This window comes from Macrosteles quadrilineatus, unplaced genomic scaffold, assembly GCF_028750875.1.
Source record: "Macrosteles quadrilineatus isolate MER2022 unplaced genomic scaffold, UCM_ALF_1.0 Scaffold_1__1_contigs__length_201487025, whole genome shotgun sequence".
NCBI classification, from domain to species: Eukaryota; Metazoa; Arthropoda; class Insecta; order Hemiptera; family Cicadellidae; genus Macrosteles; species Macrosteles quadrilineatus.
In genome coordinates, this window is record NW_026542594.1 from 122,294,088 (window position 1) to 122,318,827 (window position 24,740).

A 24,740-nucleotide genomic window follows, 5' to 3' on the forward strand; every position below is an offset into this window, starting at 1 on the left:
TTTTAAATAGGAGAATACTTGAAATTAAGTCTAGAGATTTCCACTTAACTTTGATGTTTAAAGATCTTTGATGGAACACCAAATCTATAAGTAATTGTGTATACAACTTACTCTGTCCCAGCACTGAGGTAAGGTAGAGACCATCCATAAGGCAGTCATTATTATTATAAATAAATTATTTCAGAGTTTGATGTCAAATAGTCTTTAAAACATAGAGATATACAGCTTTCAGCAAATTTAATTATCCCTACAGTATATCTGACAAAAACATTGTAAACTTGTCCTAACAACTCCTTGAACTCATTACAGAACATCAGTAGGAATTATCATCTACAATTCAAGCCTAAACAAATATGTCCCAGTATGTCTGCACACTTCTTTTAAATGATTGAATACTTAAAACAATTATTTTCCACACAAACATGCTGTAACCCACTCAAATTGTTCATTAACTGTCTGAAATGAAGGCCATGCATGCAATTTAATAATCCCATAGACTGCTATGCTGAAAGAGTAGCCTGGTTGCCTTTGACAAAGAAAACTGTATTGCATTTTTATGGTACATTTTGTTACAAAACTAATACCTGGATTTATCAAATTTATTTGGTATTAGAGAAACAAAATAGAAGTAACATAATTCACATTACTATCTATAACTTTTTTATGTTTTTTTTTATTAAATAAAAACCATGAGTGTATTAACTACCTTTTTTAAAATCACATAGCAAAAATATCTAAATCTTCTTAAGAAAAACTCTGAAACTTTGTTAAATTTCTTGATTCTAAAGATAGTAAATATAAAAATGTGTTAGGTATATTTTGTGGAAGTTATAGCGATCACACAGTTTTTAGGAATGATACTGACCATAGCAAAAGTGGCTCCTCCGTCCTCCAGGAGGTCAGCCGCCGCATCCAACTGAGCGTTGGTGGCGTGTTCCATCTCGCACGCTCGACGCTGCTTTGTAATGTTGTCCCGGTGCATGTCAGACCTGGAAGCGTAGTTCACCAGGGCAAACTCTAACAGCGCTCCAAACACAAATGTCAAGCAAACTCCGGTCCAGACATCAATGGCCTTGGTGTAGGAGACGGGAGGCAAGGAGGCGTTGATGCCGGACGTCTGAGTGGCCATTGTCAGCAGTGTGGTGACTCCTAGGGACACTCTCGCAGGTACAGCGCTCTGGTCTAGCCAGAACGACACCCAGGATACTATCACCAACATGCAGCAGGGGATGTAGATCTGTATCAGGTAGTAGCTGAACTCTCTCTTGAATAACAAGTCCACCTTTAGGCAACTGTATTCACCTGTAAACATCCATAGGTTGAAGCTAATGGTTTTCATATCTTTAAAGATGTTTAAATGTTACATTCTGTTGTATGGTTTTGAAAGTAGCTAATTTAAACTAATAATTAAAATTTAATGGGCAAGCTTTCATGCCCACACTGTACAAATATATATGAAAAGTTTGATAGTCTAAGAAATAAATTGTGAAGTTATCTCGTTTCAACAGACTTACTGCAATACTGCATAAATATTAGACTATATAAATGGCTTTTTTGGTTTAGGCCTAAGTAAAATTTTTTTACAGTGTATCTTAAAATAGTCCTCCCATGACCAACATTTCTGGGGGGGGGGGGGGGCATGCACAATATATCAGCACTATGAAGTCTAAAAATAAGCTAAAATATTGTATTTTTAATAGAAATTCCTAAAACATGCCCCCCTATGCCTATATCTGCCTAAGACCCTCAATAATTCCAAAGAAAATAAAATTTGGAGAAATATTCTATTGGAACGCATCAAACCAAGGATGATACATATGTAGATGATAAAGGATGATACGCATGGTACACTCATTTATCTGTTCTTTGTATCAATTTATTGTGAAATAATTAAATAAACACAGACTTTTCATCTTTAGTTGATGAAATTCCAAGGATCCTTGTTTACTTCAAATCTAATTAGAATGAAACAATGATATCAATTACTCCATGGACTTTCATGTAAATATAATTAACTAATTTTGCATAAGTATTACTGCACAAGTAAGTAGGCCAAATCACGAAATCTCGGAAACCATAAGACCTAGGAACCTGAAACTTGGCAGGCATCTTCCTTTTGGGTAGTAGACTATAATATCGATATTGTTTAGTTGGCTAAGAAAGGATTTTACCCTCCGACCTCTGGGCTCCGCCCCAGTGGCTCTGGAGTTTCCCATGTTAACCTTATGAGTACTCATATTTAAATGGAATTAATGAATCTTAACAGCTGTTTCAATTAAACAAGTTGGTTCTGTACTATGATGTTCAATAGCATTAAAGTTACAAGGATTACCAACAGGGTGCAGCACTATTATTTCTTTTACATTTATGACAACAGCTAATTTGCAACCAAAAGGTGAGTGAGCGTAGCGAAAGGACTTCAACCAGGACGTGATTGAGCCATGCGAACGAGCTCACTTATGAAGTTAAACGGGGCAAAGCCCACGGTTACAGCTAGTGTTATCATAAAAAAATCTACACATAATTTTACTATGTACTGTTAAAAGTCTTTATTTAACCAATTGCCAATTTCAGGGATAGGAAGAAAACATGAAATTTGTATCACAGTGGTAAAATAGGAGGGTCAAATAAAATCATATCAAAAATGTTTGTTTCAAATCTATATATGAATACGCAAGCGGTTTTCTTTTCACAGTCATAGCTCGATAACTGCTTGATGGATTTTAACGTTTGAGGTGTCAAATTAAAGGTATTTTCATGTAGATGTGCAAATACGTCTCAGAATATTAAGAAAGGGCATCACTTAAGTACAGTTAAGGGCTAAAGTTTGGAAGGCGGCGCCATCTGTTGACATTTGATTAAACTCATTTCCCTTTGTTTACAAATAACATATGGACGTAGTTTGAAATAGTTTTTAAGGTTAACCACAGACTGCAGGACTTAAAACTTACAGAGCAAAGCTTGAATTTATATTTTGTTTCAATCTGTTAACTAAGTCTGGTTCATAATGAAGAGCATCCTATCAATACTAGACAACAAAGTGTTTAAGAATAAATATAATTCTTAAAATTTTTAAGTTTGACCATAGACTGCAGGACTTATTTATTCCAGAGCAAAGCCGGAATTCTATATTTTTCTATATTTTTATCTAAACATCTGTTAACTATAAATGTTTCTTAAATAAAGAGTTTCGTATCAAGACTTGACAACAAATTGTTTGTAAATAGTTGAATGTATTTACCTTACATCATATTTTACTGAATAATCGTGTAGTTTTGGTTACAGTTTGGTGTGATGAAATGAATGTTTGAAAGTGATTATTTCCAGTGCAGTTACATCACATTATCATGTAATTTACAACGTGTATAACAATTCCGTTGTAGTGTTTTCTGTTGCTTTGTTAACTTTCGTAATTCATCTTAATTTAAAATAATGTAAGACGAAGACTTTGAGTGGCTGGAGGAAACGCGGACGTAGCCGCTTGCATCAATCTCCCAATGTATCATTTGAAGATTACAGAGTGGCAACCATCGTGTGGGATACATCTAACCTTGACAAATGAACGTTAAATGTTTACATTGTGGTGGCTTACATTTTAAGCAAAAAAAAAAAAAAGAGTTTGGCCGATACAGTTCAATTACTCTTTGGTGCCATAAACGAGAGAACCATTTACCTCATTTGCGGAATTCACCATACCTACTTTCAGGAACTTATTGGAAACTCCCAATCTGAAATCAGGGCTGTGAGGCTTGGATCTAAAAATTATTAGAGTAAAATTTGTCAATTCAATTCCGCCTTTGCCATGGTCAGCTCTGAAGCTCATTTAGATGAGAGGATCATACAGGGGATCTACAATTTCAAGATCCATGACACTTGAAAGGAAAGATTCAATGATAAAATATGTGGGAAATAGGGTCACATTGCCAACCCATTTGCCCAATCTTTTAAACTGTGGCAGAAATGTGTAGGGACGAGAGCTCCGAGGAGTTGAGGGAGATTCTTATGTACATAATAAGAGACAAAATAATTGGCTTTCCTCGCTACAATGATGCGACCTGTATAAATGTCACCGCTATTTTTAAAGCTGAAAACAGAGTACCACCAGACAAAATAAATCTTAGTTTCTTTTTTTCCAAAAACTAATAATGTTAAACGCGAATCCGTTCTAGATCCGTCGTTAGATACACTTGCTTGCCCTCCAATGTTCCCAACTGGACACTTTGGTTGGGGCCCCTAATTTAAACACGCCTAAAACAGAACCTATCGCAGAAGTAATTTAACAGTGCTATATTACGTGTCGAACTGGTTTCATTAGGTCGGAAAAGCTCACTTTACAGTGTGTGGTTGACATCTTCGTTCTCATAGTGGGGGTACCTACAATACATAAGAGATGACCAAAGCAGTATGAGAGCGGATCTATATTAAATATTGTAGGTTAGTTTTATTGAGCGGAGCGAAGCGAAGCGAGCGAAGCTCTTATACAGGGTGATTACCGAGAAACGCATGTTTTTCAAATAACGAGTACTCAGGTAATTCAGAGCAAAAAATGTATTTATGAGTGGAAAAACAGTGTACACAATATGCAATTTCAGAATAAAATTACTTGCAATTTAGCATTTAAAAATTACATTTCTAACGTGGTGGTTAGAGAACATTGATAATTTTACGGGTCGCCTTCTGCTTTAATACAGCGTTGAAGGCGTTCCTTAAAACTTTCTACGGAATTTGCTAACATATCTCTAGGAATGGCGTTGATTTCCTGGCGAATAGCTTCTTTAAGATCCTGTATTGTTTTTGGTTTGTTTATGTAAACTCTAGATTTAAAAAATCCCCATAGAAAGAAATCTGGAATTTTAAGACCTGGTGAGCGCTCGGCCAAGTGACACCACCAAAACGTGGGTTTTAGGTAATGTTCGCCGAAGGAATTCCATTCTAATGCGAGCTGTATGGACTGTTGCCCCATCTTGTTGGAACCATACGTCATTACGTATCTCGACACGTTGATGGCGCAGTTCCGGCAAGAAATATTCTTCCAACTTGTCAACGTAGGTACCGTTGTGGATTCACTGTCACTGCTCTGCCGTCGCGGCTAGGACTCTGAGCTGTTGCAAGGCGCACTCTTTCAACTGTCTCAGGGGTACTAACTGTCCTTGCCAGTCCAGGAGGGTTTCTCTTAAGCAGAGATCTAATTGAGTTTTACATTATGTATCCAACGCAATATCGTGTTACGATCAGGGGTAGCGCCATACCGTGCAATGTTAAAATGTGTATGAAAGTCTCGCTGAGTCTGAGTGACTAAATCACCATTTGCGTAATATCGTCGCATGACAAACATACGATGCTCAAGGTCCCACATCTTGGCAAAAATTGAAAATGCACACTTCCCCCTACACATCGCAACAACTTCCGGCCGTCGCCGAACGATATTCCTTGTGTACTATGAAAGTCAAAAACATGCGTTTCCCAGTAATCACCCTGTACTACACTCCTGCTTTTGTTTTACAAATACTCCTCCTGAACGGCTGAAGCGATCTGCACGAAATTTAACACAACCATAGTACCCAACCATGGGAAGGTATAAATCTTAAATGGTAAAAATCGGACCACGGGGCTTTTCCCTACGTGAATTTAAACTTTTGGAAATTTAACATGGGCCTTATGGGTTAATTGGTTGCCATGCCATTATTTGCGAGATAACAATAAAAAGGTAAACAAGAGTTGCAACATATGTTAGTCAACGAATCATCTAAATAGCACATTTCAAATACCGTACACAGAAAAAGGGAAGAGCAATCTGATTGATATCATTGAGCATATAATTTACTACAAAAAATGAATAAGCATTATGCAATAATTTATTATGGTCGTCGGTAATAAGGCTGATGAACCATTGAATTTAAATAATCCAAATAGACAAATAAATGTGAACCAAATAAATGTCTACAATTGAGTTTGAATACTGCAAGTAGACTTTCCATTTATGTGAATTGGACGTACGATTCAATAATGCAGACTTTGAATAGGTACTGGTACTGCAACTAGGAATTCCATTAAAATGTGAACAAAAAAAAACACTGAGTTTGGATACTGCAAGTATAGACATTCCATTGTTGTGAACCTACGTACCAGATTATAAAGGACTTTGAATACTGCAAATAGGCACTCCGTTTATGTGAATCAAATGAACTATTGCTTTGGATCCTGCAAGTAGGCTACACAATTAATTTACGTTAACCAAATGTGACATTATGAGTTTGGATACTGCAAGTAAACGATTTCTTTACGTGAACCCGACGTATCATTGGCTTTGAATACTGCAAATAGACATTCCAAGTGATCCAGAAGTAAGCCTACCATTTACTTTGGATACTGCAAATAGGCATCTTATTCATGTGAAACAAATGGACCATTGACTTTGGATACTGCAAATAGGCATCTTATTTATGTGAAAAAAAATGGACCATTGACTTTGGATACTGCAAGTAGATTTCCCATTTATGTGAAGCAGGTGTGCCATTGATTTAGGATACTGAAAGTAGACAATTCATTTACGTGAACCAAATGTACGAATAAGTTTGGATACTGCAAGTAAACAATCCGTCTACATGAACCAGACGTACCACTCATAATATTAGAACCTGTAAATAGTCATTCCATTTAAGTGAACCAGGTGTACCATTGACTTTGAATACTGCAAACAGGCGTTTTATTTATGAGAACAAAATGTATCATTGACATTGGATACTGCAATCAGACAACATACAGATGAAACATAGACTTTGGTTCCTGCATTTACGTGAACCAGACTTATAATTGACTTTGAATACTGCAAATAGACATTCCATTTATGTGAACCAAATATAAATTGACATTGTAAACTTAGTCAATGCTGCAAGTATTTAATCTCATTTATGAGAAACAGATGTAGCAAGGGCTTTATAAAAGTATTGGATTAATATGCTAGCTCCGCTCAATATTACAAGCAGACAACTGCATTGTACACCTAGTAATTTCTTACAACATAATATTTGTCGTATTTCTATAATCAGTCATAGACTTTAGAATTACTCTTTGATTGAGGTCTTGCTGTTTATGTTTTTGTTGTTTATTTTTTTATTACAAGTTGCAGTTTTGCTCGATTTTGAGCAACAGGCTATCTAGTTATAAATAATCACATAATGTATTACATTAGTTTAGTGCATCAGCTTTTATCCAACCAAAGAGAACATGGCAATAGCTGAAATTAGTGAAATTACTAATTTGAACATAATTAGAATTTGTACATAATTAGCCCAGTCTTTATTAGCCCAGGATCTGAAGGGGGTTGAGTATGCATGGAAAGCCTGACGCAATTTTATTTCTTATTGTTGTTATAGGCACTATGGTGATCATGAAAACGCATGTTGTCGCCCCCAGCGTGGTCGACATTCCCAGTGTGAGGAGGGGAATATGGGGGGGGGGGGGGGCGCTTACTAAAACGCTCATTAACTTGAGAACATTGCAACAAGTGCCAATACTCATTAAAATATGACCTTCAAAGAAGGTTATGATGTTTGAATTTGTATCTTAGTTGTTTTTTAGCGAATTTCCCATATAGGGAATAAGCTATTACCATAGGTCTCATGGTAAGACTTGGACCCGGGACCGATTTACTTTTTCATTTTGATGTCCCTAGAAGCCAAAAACACCATCCGTTCAAATTCATATCTATATATATATTAAGATTGAGCAGAGCGAGCAAAGCGAGCGAAGCTCTTTGGGATCAACTTCAATGCAAACAATATAACACCATCACTCAATAACAGCTGAACACATTACAGCCAAACTTAACAAGATTACTTAGACTAATAGGGAGATGGTTTGTAAACAAACAAATTACAATAAGATAATGCTAATGCAGTTTAAAACTAACTTAAAATTTACAATTTTTAACGTTAGGCTTATGGGACTAAAGTAGCCATGACAGTTTTATGAATTAACAAGACAAATGTAAACAAGAGGTATTTCTGAACTTTCTAGACTTTTCTTTTAAACGTTTTTAAACCATTCCTACAATCTTAATAAACAAGAAAATGCCGTTAAAACATTTTTTTAAGGCGCGGAATTCACTGCAAATTGCGAAAATATACGGAACTACTTTCTCAATGCGCGGAGCATATCGCACGTCAAGAAACAAGGAGCGGAGTGATATGGACCGGTGACTACTTACTCTTGGGCACCTATTTGTGTTGCCAGCTGATTAGAAAAAGGATTTAATAAGTGATATATCGAACCGCATCGAAATCGATATTTAATCCAATAATACCTCACAGGTTATATGTTGAACTACATCGACAGTACAGTAAGTTATTATACTTATTAATAAAATGCAGATTGAACACTGATCTAATTTAGGCATTTGGAGAAGGTCAGATTGGGGTTTATGAGTATTCGTGACTACATTAAGTGTTTTGAAGTAAGGTTAGATTAGGAAGGTAAAGTGTAGGTTATAGCATTGACTATATAACCAATGTTGTGGTTATATAGTTGTGGTTATATAGTCAATGGTTATAGGTAGGTGATTGGGTTGTTTATTTGTGTTGTACCATATTATTTTTTATCTTTTGGAATATGCAACCTCAGGGTTTAGGGTTAGTGCTAGGAACTCTCTTTATTTTCCAATTTCCTTGCTATCTTTTAATTTATGAGACCTTTTTTGAGCGGAGCGAGCGAAGCTCTTATACGTCGACTTTTATGCATTTCGTAATACGCAAACTCCTCCTAGACGGCTGAATCAATCGTTTTCAAATTTTAGATGGTGATAAAGACCATATCGGTTAGTGCCAACATCTATATGGCGTTAAAAATAACTCTCAGGAATCCGCCCCACTGGGTCTCAGAGTTTCAATGTAATCCTTATGGAAGCAGTATTTGACACATAAACAAAGACATATGATCAGCTGTTGACTTTTGAATGCAGTAGATAAATAAATAGCTGATAGCATTATTCCCACAGATATTAGAACATAAACGGTGGTATGGATCATAAAATAATCAAATGACGACACTAGATTGAGGTCCGCGACGTAGGAAGTGTTAAAGGAAGTACTAAAGGTAAACAGTCAGGAGTGTGGAAACTGTTTACGACGATTAAATTTAGGTATCTGCATACCCAAAATTATAAGGAAAGGGAGGAAAACGGGTTCGCGACATAGGAAGTGATGAAGGAAGTAGTCAAGGCAAGCTCTCCGGAGTGTGGGAATTGCTTATGACCATTATATTAAGGTATTTGCAATCCTATCATGCTATGGGAAGAGAAGGAAACATGTCCACGATGTAGGGAGGAAAACGGGTCCGCGACGTAGGAAGTGATGAAGGAAGTAGTCAAGGCAAGCTGTCCGGAGTGTGGGAACTGTTTATGACGATTAGGTTAAGGTATCTGCAATCATAAAATGCTGTGGGAAGGGAGGAAAACAGGTCCACGATGTGGGAAGTGGTGAAAGAAGTAGTAAAGGCGAGCAGTCCAGAGTATGGGAACTGTTTATGACGATTAGATGAAGATATCTGCAATCATAAAATGTTATGGGAAGGGAGGATAACGGGTCTGCGACGTAGGAAGTGATGAAGGAAATAGTCAAGGCAAGCTGTCCGGAGTGTGGGAACTGTTTATGACGATTAGATTAAGGTATCTGCAATCATAAAATGCTACGGAAAGGGAGGGAAACAGGTCCGTCACGTAGGAAGTGGTGAAGGAAGTAGTCAAGGCAAGCTGTCCGGAGTGTGGGAACTTTTAATGACAATTAGATTAAGGTATCTGCAATCATAAAATGCTATGGGAAGGGAGGATAACGGGTCCGCGACGTAGGAAGTGATGAAGGAAGTAGTCAAGGCAAGCTGTCCGGAGTATAGGAACTGTTTATGACATAGATTAAGGTATCTGCAATCATAAAATGCTATGGGAAGGGAGAGAAAAGGTCCGAGACGTATGAAGTGGTGAAGGAATTAGTAAGGTGAGCAGTGTGGAGTGTGGGAACTGGAAACCGTTTGTAGTAGTTAAATTAATGTATCTGCAATGCTGAAATGCTATGGGAAGGGATGGAAGCATCCCCACGACATAGAAAATGGTGGAAGAAGTAGTAAAGGCTAGCAGTGTGGAGTGTGGGGAATGTTTGTGGCAATTAGATTAACGTATCTAAAATACTAAATTGCTATGGAAAGTGTTGAAAACAGGTCCACGATGTAGAAAAAGGCTTAGAAAGTAGTAAAGTATGAGCATAGTGTGAAAACCGTCTGTGGCAGTTAGATTGATGTATCTTTAATCCAAAAATGCTATGAGAAGGGATGGAAACGAGTCTATGACGTAGGAAATGGTGAAGGAAGTGGCAAGGCTTGCAGTGCAGAGTGTGGGAATTGTCTTTGGCAATTACATTAATATATCTGCAATCCTAAAATGTTATGGGAAGAGAAGGAAATAGGTCCACGACGTAGGGGGTGGTGAAGGAAGTAGTAAAGGTGAGCGTGTTGAGTGTGGGAATGGATTAATGTATCTGCAAAGCTAAAACGCTTTAGGAAGAGACTGTAGACTGTAGGTTAAAATAATTTCGAAGCACGAATCGATACATATTTCGATACATGCAATCGTTAAATAATAGAAATTTACAACTGAGTTGACAACAGCTGATTTTTACTCCATAGAGGATAAAAACTATTTTTACTCCATAGAGGATAAAAACTATTTTTACTCCATTGAGGATTAAAACTATTTTTACTCCATAGAGGATAAACACAATTTTTTACTTCCTAAAGAGTAAAATTGCTACTTTAGACCCGCAACGCATGCATTAAAAACGACTGGTATTACTGCAGTATGACCAACCAAAACAATATAATATAAACCCTTGATGACTCCGCTCAATTTTGTGGATGCCTCTGCGAACGCCACCTAGTTTATAATAAAGTGATAGCCTTTTGATTATTTTCTTTACCAAATAATGTTATATTAAATTTAGATAGGATTGTTCCAAAAACAAATTGATAAATTTAGTCTTTAAAGCACATGGCTTATAGCCTAATTTTAATGTCTGTTTGTTTGTAATTTCACTAAAAGATTTTACTTGAATCAAAGATTTTAAATAGGCTTTAATAACTATGAGGTTACTCGATCCACCTGAGAAATAATGTTCACAAATTTCCAACACCTAAATAGGCTAGTCTATAATAATTAGATGGGGATTACCAAGTTCAATTTTCCAGATCTTCTTCCTATTTGAAATAATAAACGATTTTGGTCTAGCTTTCACTTTTTATTAGAACATATTAATATTAAAACCACACAAATTTGTTTCAAACTATCACCCAGGCTATTTCATGGCAGAAGAAGGAGGAAGTCCAGTTGCTAACATATGTTCTACAGCAACAATGCACTCAGGTCTTCTAGATCTTGAAGTTCAATATTCACTTTTAATCACTCAGGTCAATTAATATTATATGCAATTTCATTTGTGTAAATTGGCTTTATGAGATTTATTTAATTATACATATATTTATTTTATTTTAGCTTGTGTTTGAAATAGATTATAAACATAATACATTTTAAATAGGCTGTTAGGCTTAATTAACTGGTAATAGGCTATTTATATATTATTTAATTAATATACAAATTTATGAACTGTTGCAAATATTTGGTTAAACGGGGAAACAATTTCAAAAATGCTTGCATATGGTCATAGATCCCTTATTAGATTTCTCATCCTAATGGAACAGCTGAAGACAATTTTATTGTTAGTTCTGTACGGTTTATGTAGAGGTCGTGTTTTGTTTACAATTTGTTTCCCGTTAATACAGTCATTTAAAACCTCGTTTAACCAAATAATACGATCTAATCATAAACAATAAATTGTCCCCTAGTTATTTAACCAAACAGTAAAGCACAAATCAAGAAATTAACCCTAAAATAATAGAAACAAAATTTCGTCGACACTATCGCCCAGTGTGGCATACATGAACTAGACATGAAAAACGAGCTTCAAAATTTACAATGGGATGAGAAGTCTACTTGTGTTGGTTAGTTTATGATACGGTCTTAACAAACCATCTACAGTATTCTAGCATCGACTTTATATAAAGTCAATGATTCTAGCAAATTACTACATACAGACCAAAAGAAAAGAACATTTGGATTTGGACCTTTGACCATAGCAATACTAACATATATATATATATAAACTCCAATGTATGTTATTTGTTTGTATGTTTGTTTGTTTGTCCTTTATGGACTCCGAAACCGCTCGACAGATTTTAATGAAACTTTCAGGCATTATTAAGGATTATTCAAGGATGGTTTTTGTGAAGGTTGGTGCAGATCCGTCAAAAGGGCTCCGCCCCAGTGGCTCTGGAGTTTCCCATGTTAACCTTATGAGTACTCAATAACAGCTGGTTCAACTAAACAATTTGATTCTGTGATGTTCAATAGCATTGAAAAGTTAATCGGTTTACCAACAGGGTTCAGCCCTATTATTTTATGACAACAGCTAATCTGCAACCAAAAGGTGAGTGAGCGTAGCGAACGAACTTCAACTGGAGGCGAGTTAGCGTAGCGAACGAGCTAACCTGAAGGCAAGTGAGCGCAGCGAACGAGCTCCAACCTAAAGGCGAGTGAGCGTAGCAAACAAACTTCAACCAGGACGTGATTGAGCCATGCAAACAAGCTCATCTTGAAAATGAACGAGCATTTGACATAAAACCACATTAGGACAGGACGGAGTCTGTCGGGCCAGCTAGTAATTTATGAAATGTGAAAAGTTGTATATCATTAAATACAATCTGTAATATTAATAATTGTTTGGCAAATCCTCATTTTAATGCCTCGGCTGAAAATGGAATCTGCATTTTGTGAAACAGTAATTTGGTAACAATTCAGCAATTTCAAATGTTGATAACAGTAGCCTATCCTATATAAATACTGTTATTTGATTGCCAAGCCACGGACTATACATACGTCCAGTTAAAACCATAATAATAAGTAAATAATTAATTACCTAGCCTTATAGAAGTCCCCTTTAACCACAGTATGGATCATTGTCTAGGCCTGTCCAGAAGTAGGTTACTAATTTCTAATTATATAGCCTATTGAATAATTGTTTGTAGTTTATTATTCTTATCTCAATTCTCATATTCTTATCTCAAAAATCCTTTCGGGCTCCGCCCCAGTGGCTCTATAATTCCCCATGTTAACCTTATGAGTATCTATATAAATAAAATTACAGTTTTGTCTGTATATTACTTGAAATCATGCAGTTTTTGGTTATTTTTACGTTTCATAGTCTAAGAAAGCCGAAACGAGTCTTATCTCAATTTCTGTCTGTTTGTCTGTCTGTTTGTCCATTCTGTGGTTTCGTCTGTAACGCCAAAATGTCATTTTACGCGGCCTACTCCTAGAAAACTAGAGTACCGATCAAGGTTCTAATCATTTTTCTGTATTTACTGGAATGGTGAGAGTGTCTTTGGCTATAAAAACATGGCCTCACTTCTTTGAAAACAAAATAACGAACCATCAAAAACCCAATTTTGTTCGATTTTTGTCAAATTTTATCCCAATGTTTACTATTACTTTTATGAAATAACGATCAGCTGTTTGGATTAGTTCTCACTTCTAGCTGTCACTGCTATGTTTACATTAAAAGTTGTTTACAAATACCGCAACCATTTCCGATCAAGTTTTGTTAGCATATCCAAACCATGTGAGATTAAAAACGTTGTGCTTTACTTAACCGGTTTAATTAATCGCAAGTGCAACGATTGTTCTTGAGTTTTGATAACCGGGGAAAATACTGCGAATCAGTTTTAGTGCTGGGAAACTTACATTTTTTTAATCATCGTCACCAATAGCTTACAAAAAAGGTTTCTACTCATTGACGGCGCTTCAAGGACAGTTGTGTAAAGTGCAAAGTAAAAAAAACAACTGCAGTGGGTGATCGTGGATGTTGCTGCGATCTTGGAAGATCTTTCTGATTTCGCTGTGATCGTAACAGAGGTTTAACTTACAGATGTAGCTAAACTCCCTTTTCCAATGTGTCACTTTGGTTTCTACTTACAGTACTTACATTTCAACAACGATATCGGTACTTTTCCTACTTAAGAAGTAAAACTACAAACGTCCAAAACCCCAGATTTGTGCGTTTTTTGTCACATTTCCTCCGAATATTTGCTAGATATATGTACCGATTATCGTTTAAAGATTACGTAATCTTTTAAATATGAAACCTTTGTTTGGATAAAGGTGGTTTCTTCAAACTGTCATTAATATGTTAACATTAAAAGTTGCTTACAAATAATGCTATTAATGGGAAATAACTTTGATTTTTGAAAACTAAAAAAAACCAAGGGATATTAATAACTTTGGTACTGCACCACATTAAGTGACAGTTTTTTTGAGCAAACCATAGTGAGTGTCACTTTGTACACTCACTCTTGTGTGTACAGATGATGTGTACACTCACTTTGAGTTGTCACTCCAAACTACACTCTAGCTCATTTTTATTGCAGAAAAGAAGGGACCCATGGGGGTTCTTGTATACTGATTAGCTCAAATTTGAAATATAGTGTAAGGCATGATTTGTGTGTTTTCAATGAAGAATCAATCTTTGAAGTTTCATGTATTGAAATTGAAAGTTTAAATATTATTGTAGCTTCTGTTTACAGAACACCTCATGTTGCAAACTTTAATTTTTTTCTTTATAAATTAGAGAGCTTATTAAAACTTTTAACAAAGGCCACAAAAACCAAGAACATATATATTACAGGAGATTTTAATGTTGACATTTTACAAGACTGTAGCCAAACTAGACAAAAATCTGACTTTATTTCTTTGTTAAAACAATATGGATTTAAATGTAATTTCTACCAACCTACCAGAATTACAAATTCATCTAAGTCATGTATTGACAACATCTTAACATCTGAAATGAAATATAAATCTCCAGTTACAATGAATTTGGAGTTGGGCCTCTCGGACCATAGGGCTTTATTTATAAATATTTCAAGTGAAATTAATAAGCCATACAAAGAAAATAGAAATAAAAAATGTAAGAAAAGAATTTTTTCCAAGAAAAATATTGATATATTTTTAAATAGTATACAAGCTACAAAGTGGGAAGTATCTGTTAATAACTGTTTTGAAATCAACTGTTCAAATTTTTTTCAAAAATTCCAAAGTAAATTTGAGGAAGCATTTCCTCTAAAGTTTTATAGTAACCAAAACATAAACAAAAAAAAAACCTTGGGTCACTAAAGGTATTAAAATATCTAGTGTAAGAAAAAGAGAGCTAAGCAGATTGGCTAAAGAGTAAAATAATATTGACTTCATTAACTATGTTAAAGAGTACAGAAAGATTTTTAGACAAGTGTGTAATAAATCTAAGAAATCATGTAACGCTAGTTTAAATAAAAGACTCAGAACATAAAAGTAAGGCTGCTTGGGCTATTATCAAAGCTGAATTGGGTTTGGGAAAGAGTCAGTCTACTTTTCCCAATATAAAGGTGGCTGATAAATCTCTTACAAATGCAAAGGAAATTGCTGAATATTTTAACAACAAATTTATAAACATAACAAACCAAATTGGATTGTCCTCTTCTGAAAGTGAGGCGGTACAATTAACAATAAAGGCAATGGATGAAAGACAGACCCCTAAATTTGACTTTCAATTTATTGACGTGAAGGATGTTATTAAAATTATTAAATCTTTCAAAAAAAAGAAATCATCAGGGTGGGACGAAATACCACTAAATTTGGTCAAAAATGCTTCTAAATTCATTGCAGAACCACTCTCTATAATTATAAATCAATCATTCCTCAATAGTAGTTTTCCTGAACACTTAAAATATGCTGAACTAAAACCTCTTTTCAAAAATGGAGAGAGACATAATCCAGACAATTATCGTCCAGTCTCACTTTTACCGACATTCTCTAAAGTTTTTGAAAAATGTGCTTCTTACCAAATGTCCTCTTTTATGGAAACCCACAATATTTTGTCTAACAAACAGTTTGGGTTTAGAAAGGGTCGAAGCACCATGAGAGCGCTCTCAGACTTTGTTGAGGAGGTGTCATGGGCCTTGGATGAGTCGCATAGCACAATGGGGGTGTTTTGTGACTTATCCAAGGCGTTTGACTGTGTCAATCATGATATCCTCATTAAAAAACTAGAGTCGTATCCCTTTTCTGGAAATTCAGTGTCATGGTTGAAATCTTACTTAAATAATCGCTATCAGAGAACAGTCATTTGTAAAGATAATTTAAAAGTAAAGTCAGAATGGCAAAAAATTAAAATAGGTGTGCCTCAAGGTTCGATTTTGGGACCTCTTCTATTTCTTATATATATCAATGATCTTCCAAAAAATGTTTCAAATAATCTAATTCTGTATGCTGATGATACTACTGCAGTAGTTAAAACAAAAAACAATGAGGGATTAAAACATAAAATTGAAGAAAGCCTAACCGAATTGGGGAAGTGGTTTGAGATCAATGGATTGAAAATGAATGAAGAGAAAACCAAATTTGTAAGATTTTGTACACCTCAATCAATGGCACTCACTGATCAATCTCAACCAACTGATGATAATGTAAAATTTTTAGGGCTATATATTGATAAACACTTGACCTGGAGTAAGTGCATTCAGTCGGTAATTGGAAAATTAAATTCAGCCTGTTTTCAAATGTTATGTTTAAGAAATTCTATAGACCTGAAAACTTCTGTCATGCTCTATTATGCTTACTTTTATTCAATAGTTCAGTATGGAATTGAATTTTGGGGGTTCGCCTCTGAAATTGAAAAAGTTTTTAAAATTAAAAAAAAGTTTATAAGAATTATGACTTTTTTACCATGGAAATCTTCGTGCAAAACAGTTTTTAAAGAATTGAATATTATGACTATTCCAAATTTGATTATTTACAAAACATTGTTAGCGGTGCATTCAAATTTTGATGACTACATTAGCGAAAACTTTGACCACATATATAACACTAGATTTAAAAATAATTTCCAATATCCGAGACACCGACTGAAGCTTGTAGAAAAAACACCTAAATACATGGGAAAAAAACTTTTTAATAAACTACCCTCAACTCTAAAAAATGTAATTAATAATAAATCTTTTAAAAGCAGCCTTGCTGATTTTCTGATTAGCAAAACGTATTACAGTGTGACCTCAATGAAACTAACCAATCAATATGACTATTTTGTATGACATAGAAACTAATTTTTTTTTTCTGTCATCGTTTAACTAATTTTGCCAACTTGTTTACAAACATTTTTTATGCATAAGACATATTGTTGTACATTAGGTTAAGTTAGTAATAATTTTGACAATGTCATCTGTTTTTTAGCTGTGCTATGATTTAAAACGTTGATGTGACAATAAAGAATTATTTATTTATTTATTTAGTGTTCAAGGCTTTACATTGTTAACGTTACATGTTACATGTTTTGTGGCCTGTGTATTTATTTATTTGCCAGCGGATTAACACCTATAATACAGTTTGATTAGAAGGACAGTTTGAATTGGTTGTAAGTACTATAGTTCTTTTCTTAAATGTAAACGTTGGTTTTTGGTACTACTACTTTTCCTTAGACCGGTGGTAGCATTAAGAATCATTTTTACGTACAAACACATCACTATTTACAACTATAGTTATTGTTAGTGCTGCATCTTATTTCTTATTAAATTTAATTGATGTCTTACTGTATAATTTTTGTATTTTCTGTCTGTACTCCAAAATGTTAGTTTATGCTATAAAAATAATAAAACATTAGTGAAAGATTTTTTTTTAGCAAACCATCATGAATTTTTAAAGCTTGGCGTTGATAACGTATCAATGCTTTGTGGACTGTGTATTTATTTACTTATTTATATATTTGCCAACCGATTTACACACCAATTTTATAGTTTAGTTAGGTCTAAAGACGATTATCATGAAACTTGGTGACACTGTCAAAACTATCAAATAATTATTTTGTTTGTGATTTGCTTTGGTTAAAGCGTAGCGAATCCCCTAATTCAATTTTGTATTTGTGTGTGTATGTCTGTTAGTAACACATTAATGTCCTTATTTCTCAGTGTTTTGTGGAAAAGACAAGAGCGCCTTTGTTAATGAAAATTTCAACCCGAATAAAGTGAATTAGTGGGTCGGTAGCTCAGTCGGTAGCGTCGCGGACTTCGGGCCCAAGGCAGCGATGTCGTGGGTTCGGATCCTGGTCACTGCCACTAAAATTTATCAGTACAGTTCACCTTTGTACTGTACCGCCTTGCTTTGCTGTAAACGTTCCACGCACGGGCGGTTAGTCTATGTGGACGGGCAAATGCAAGGTAAAAAGAGGCCGCCAACCTCTTTTTTAAAAGTAAAGTAGTAAAGTAAAGTGTGCAGTAGTGAGGTTGAGGTAGTATTTTAACTACTTTTAACCAGTGTCAAAAAAGTAACTTTCAATTACAGGCCTACCTTAGGGCTATGCCTCAGTCAGATCTATAAAGCAATTCCTTTTATCATTAAATATAGCACGATCGGGTGACATTTAATTGCAAAGCATTCGTTTTGGCTTTGAAATTGTCAGATATACACTTATTTTTAATAACACTAATACCGAAACCCCACCTAGGCTGACGTTAACCGAAATCCCCGGTCTGTGAGACCCCATTTGAAAAATAATGGACCCCGCTTAGAAACACACAAACCGAAACCCTCGGTCTGTGAGACCCCGCTTTAAAATACACTAACGCTGGGCTTCTGAGACGGACATGTTATGAACAGACGACCTGTCAAGGTCACGGCACCCATGCAAAATGAACAAATGATATATCAATAGGTAGGGGAGGAAAAGGGGGGAAGGTATTGGGGGAATGGAATCTACCAAGTAAACAGGGTTTTCAACATGCTTTTTTGAAAATTCCCGTGGGCCTGTCAGACCGGGGTTTCGGTATTAGTGTTAAAAATAAAATATTTTCAAAAAAATCTAGATTAAAAATTATTTTTGTTTTTGACAGCTCTTCACAGTGGCGTAACATAAGGGCCCGCAGGGCCCACAATGCGGGCCCTGACTTTTATCAACTTATAACTTTTTCATCAAACCATGACTTAAATACTTAACCTTTTATGGAACATAACCCATAATTTATTTGCTACTTTATTTATGATTAATATGTTTGATCATTGTATCAGTGGTCCAAAATTACTCTTGGGAGGAGGGGGAGGACGTTTGATTATGTTGTATCGGTGGTCTAAAATAACTCATGAGAGGGGACCCAAAAATATGTTTGCAGGGGGGCCCATAAAAATCTGTTACGCCACTGGCTCTTCATGTAGTAACCATTCAAGCTTTTGGCTTGCAACTTTACCAAAAGTTGTAGAATTTGACGAAGAACAAGGAAAAATGAATTTATGTATACCTTTTATTGGGATTATTTTTGTCAAAATCTAAAATATTGTACAATATCAGAAATTAATAAAATAAAGCGAAATAAACAAAATTGTATATTTAGCTTATTTTTAAACACATCCTAATAAAAGTTGGTATATGGGTTCTACTAGTTGAAAAGTATTGCATAATGGCCTAAAATGTCCTTCTTTTTCATGTTTAGTGATAAAAAACAAGCATACTCACTTTCCTACGTCAACCTTATGGGGAAAAAATAAAATACGATAGCCAGTGGCGGATCTAGAACAGGGGGGAGCGAACCAGGGGGCTAGGCGGTTTAAAATTTATGTAAACTAAGTCTCCAAAATGGCAGTTTCATACCATTTCTTTTGTCCAAAGTTAGTGTGACAAATTAGTTTACGGAATTTGTATGCACTACTGTATTACATGCAGTAAAAAATATATGTACAGTCCAACCTCAGTATAACGAATCTGAAAGGACCAAACTGAATATTCGTTATATCAAGGATTTTGTTAAAACGAGGTTCGTTATATAGAGGTTAGGTTTGCAGGAATTTCGCTAAGTCAAGGTTCAGAACCAGCATCGGTCAATATAGGTCGGGATTTGACCTCATTAAAATACAATTAAAGTAGCATAGGCTACAATACTTTACAGTACAGTGTTTACATTGTACAGTAGAACCTAAATTATCCGGCATGGCATAATAAAGGGGAGGGATCTTGAATATTGCGCAATCATGACAATGACATTGACCTTGGTACAGGTTAAAAACTGTAAGTGTAAAATCACAGCTTGTTCTAACCCTCCTAAAACCTAGCCAAACACTACATTGCGTAGTCATAAACCATGTAAAGAACAAAACAAAACAGTAGAAAGTTTTGTAAGCTACTGCTCGTGATAGGCCGGTAGGCTACTTACAGTACAGTACTGATTTATCACAACAGAGGAATGTCAATAATAATCATTAACTATAGCATTGGTGTTGCTAGTTGAAACAAATCGTATTGAAAACAATAAATTATTAGATAAGTCATTATAAAAGTGTATAATCATAGCCATCTTAAGGATAATAAAAACAGTCGTAAATGGAATGTTAAGATAACGATGTTGCTATTCTTTCTCTTTGGGTTTGTTTTTATATTCTTTCTTAGTTTTCTCTTTATCCAAAAATTGTACAATTCACCATAGTTATCCCATATCGCCCAATCATAGCTTACTAAACATTACGTCGTCATCAGTCCTCAGTAAATGAAATCAGTTCAGTTCTCAGTTGCAACATAGCGCGCGCAGCGACAGCAGACAAAGATGTAAAACGGAGCAGACGAATGTTAGCGCAAGCGATGACGTGACCTTTCCATTTCATTTGATAAATAAACAGATTTTCCCAAAACAATAATTGGGTGGGGGATTTGTTATATCGAGGGAAAGACGTAGACAATTCGTTATGCAGAGGTTAAATTTGCAATGTAGAGGTTCTGACAATGACAAATTCGTTATATTGAGGTGTCTTATTTTAGCCGAAATCACGAAAAATTCGTTAAATCAAGGTCAGTGTTATGGTTTGTTCGTTATGTAGAGGTAAAATATACATTGTGTCTTATGGAGGGTTCTAGGGGATTAAAAAATATTCGTTATATCAAGGAATTCGTTATATCGAGGTTCGTTATATCAAGGTTAGACTGTATATGTATGCCCGAGGGGGGGGGGGGCGGTCGCCCCCTTCGCCTCCTCTCTGGATCCGCCACTGACGATAGCTCGCATATTTTTGAACACATCTTATTAAAACTTGGTACATCCCTTCTTTTATTTGAGTACTACTTGATTATGGCCTAAAATCTCTAGTTTACATTTCTGTTGCACGAAGCCTGCTTATTCCCATCCTTTAGAAAAAAATATAGTTTTTCCAACTTTTTGTTTGTCTAATGGACGTTTTGACCTAAAATTGAAATAATATTTCGAAAAAGTGTTTGTGATTAGATAGAATATTAAGTTTTAAAGAGATACCATTACTACTATGTGCAGAAATACTGACTGTGGTAAAAAAATCTTTTGAAAACGAATACTTGATAAAAAAAAAAACTAGATATGTTTTTATTTTAGTAGCCATTCATACTGTAACCTTTCTAGCGTCGATCTAGCGGATATTTTAGGCCACAATCAAGTAGTACTCAACTAAAAGAAGGGATATACCAAGTTTTAATAATATGTGTTTAGAAATATGAGAGCTATCGTATTTTATTTTTTCCCCATAAGGTTAACATAGAAAAGTGGGTATGCTTGTTTTCTATAATTAAAAATGAAAAAGAAGGAAGTTTTAGGCCATTATGAGATACTTCTCAACTAGGAGAACCCTTATACCAACTTTTATTAGGATGTGTAAGCTAAATATACAATTTTGTTTATTTCGCTTAGTTTAATTAATTTTTGATATTTCACAATATTTTAGATTTTGGCCAAAATAATCCCAATAAAAGGTATACATAAATTCATTTTTCCTTGTTCTCCGTTAAATTTTACAACTATTGGTAAAGCTGCAAGCCAAAAGCTTGAATGGTTGGTTACTACATGATGAGCTGTCAAAACCGAAAAATATTTTTTCCTACAGTCACCCGACAAAGTTGGCTTCCTTGTACTGTTTATAGTACAGAAAGCTGCTAAATGCTGCATATTTATACTTTGTTGTACGGTTTATACTTTGTCGTACGGTTTATACTTTGTCGTACGGTTTATACTTTGTCGTATGGTTTATACTTTGTCGTACGGTTTATACTTTGTCGTACGGTTTATACTTTGGCGCACATCAGGATTCCAACGAAACAACACAAAACAGTGTGGTTCTATTATGCACGTAATCCGTGTACGCTTGGAAATAGGTTGGCAACACTTAAAGATAATAATACTATGATCAGCTGATTGACTATTATAACTACGATTTAACCTGTCATTTTGTGTTTATAGTTTCGGTATTTCTGAACTTTATGGACTTTTCTTTTAAACGTTTTTAAAACATTCCCACGACCTTAATAAACAAGAAAATACCTTCAAAGCATTTTTTTAGGCGCGGAAACCACTTCAAATTACAAAAACATACGGAACTATATTCTCAAGTCGCGGAGCACATTTCTTGCCGAGGAAAATTGTTTTTTTTTCCTTTATGGTAAATGTGTAATTAGTATTTATAGTAAAAATTATTATTAAAACGATGTTAGATTTTATAATATAGATGGTCTGATAATAACTCGTTCCCCACGCACAGGCTTCGCCTATGTGGGGAAGTTCCATTATCATTAAGAATACTGTTTTGTAATTTTTGTTTATCATGGAATAAATTATGTTTGATTTGATTTGATTTTGAGTCCTGTAGGCTATCGAAACTCCGTATTTCTTGAATCTGTTAGCAGTCCTTTGTGTTGTAGTCCCCGTGTAGCTAAATGTGACATATCTGGTGTTTTCCTCTTTCATCTCTTCTAATGTTGTTCTGCTGTGTAGTGTATTCTGTCTATTGAGTTTTATTTTCGTCTTTCTTGTGATGTCCTCTATTGTCTTGGTTCGAAATCCATTAACTTGAGCGATCTTCTTAATGGTGTCCAGTTCTTTCTTCCTATTGGCTTGGCTAAGTGGGATTTTATAGGCTCGGTACAGCATGGATCTAAAGGCTATGCGGTGTTGTGGATTGTCGGATGGATAGACTTGCTGTTTATTGTAGTGTCCGTTTGCGTAGGTTTTCTGTAGATGTCAAACTCGATCTTGCTGTTTTTTAGGTCCAAGAAGTTGATCTTTTTGTTTTCTTCAAACTCGTTGGTAAAGGTGAGGTTCGGATGGTGGCCGTTAAGTGTATGCATCATCGTTTCGTGCTCTTGTTCCTAGGCTTGTCTAAAAATAACAAGAATGTCGTCTACATATCTAACATACAGTTTTACATCATGATTCTTTCTTAAATCTGTTAACATTTCATTTTCCTGATGCTGTAAAAATATTTCTGACAAAATTGCCGAAGTGGACTTCCCATAGCTAAACCATCTGTTTGTTCATAAAATCTATTGTTAAATCTAAAATAATTTTGTTTCAAAACAGTTTATTAATTTTGTTTCATTTTATTTACTTTCCGTAAATTTAATAACACGTACAATGCTGATCAAGAAGTTATTTATATTTATATATATATATATTATTTTCTTGCATGTTTAGGCTACTAATACAATACAAATCAAAAATATATTTAACAAAGTACCCTTTTAGTAATTATTTTATTTTTCATGACGACATGTTTCGGAGACTAACTCCATTATCAAGTCATTTTTACCATACCCTCATTCTTTAAACTAATTTAAGTTAGTTTAAAGAATGAGGTTATGGTAAAAATTACATGATAATGGACTTAGTCTCCGAAACATGCAGCCATGAAAACTAAAATAATTACTAAAAGGGTACTTTGTTAAATATGTTTTTGATTTGTATTATATGTGTGTGTCCGTTAGCACGATAACTCGAGAAAAAATGATCCGATTTTGATGAAATTTGGTACAAACGTGTAAATCTACGTTTATTCAAACAAGTTCGCAAACTAGCATGATCGGACCATGGGAACGGGGTTTTATGGGGGGATTTATAGGGTAAAAAAAGGTTTTTCTCGTTTTTGACCCTCAAAACTTAAAATTTCCCAAATTTTCTCTAGACGTTTTGAAGAACTAAAAAAAAACAAATAATTTAGTATATTGAAGTGTTACTGTATGATTATTGGTTACGGAGAAAATTGTAAATTAAATATTCCCATGTTATTCTTATGGAGAATAAGTAAACTGTTGTGGTTTGCTTGTTTATGGATATATTTGGATCAAACCTGGCAAATCTATTTATTTTATACTAAGCTAATAATATTTTACTAAAAACACACTTTATTACCCTCCCTGTAGGCAGCAAACCTAGGTACTCGATAAACCTAATGTTATTTGAAAATCAAATCAGGCAATTGGAAATTCACTTAGTCTGCAGGTTTGCTGCGGCGGGGATATTTTAGTAATAGCATATTATTTTATAATGAAGCAAAAATATTCAATATATTAAGCAAAAACAAGTTATTTTGTAATACAAAAAATAAAATAAAATTTATAAATTCAAGCGATTACATTTTTAACAGAAGAATTGTCAGTAAATAATACTGAAGATGAAAATACACATAACTGAAGATGCTGTTGTTAATATGGCATTGCCCAGTGCCCATACACGTTGTTTATACAGATGGGATTTCTATTTTTTATTACTATTTTTAATTACTCAATACGAATTGTATGCTTAATGACGACGTACGGAGAAAGTTTTTCTCAATTACCCTGTAT

At 34.8% G+C, this 24,740-nt stretch overlaps 1 protein-coding gene across 13 annotated transcripts in view; it reads right to left on the reverse strand.

Moving 5' to 3' along the window:
* LOC128984115 (glutamate-gated chloride channel) overlaps nucleotides 1–24,740 on the reverse strand; it is a 216,133-nt gene that overhangs the window by 15,560 nt on the left and 175,833 nt on the right. For all 13 annotated transcript variants that reach the window (XM_054403469.1, XM_054403433.1, XM_054403439.1 and 10 more), the window contains one exon: nucleotides 866–1,302. In XM_054403469.1, coding sequence (XP_054259444.1) covers nucleotides 866–1,302 — 437 coding nt within the window. The remainder of the gene's footprint in view (nucleotides 1–865; nucleotides 1,303–24,740) is intronic.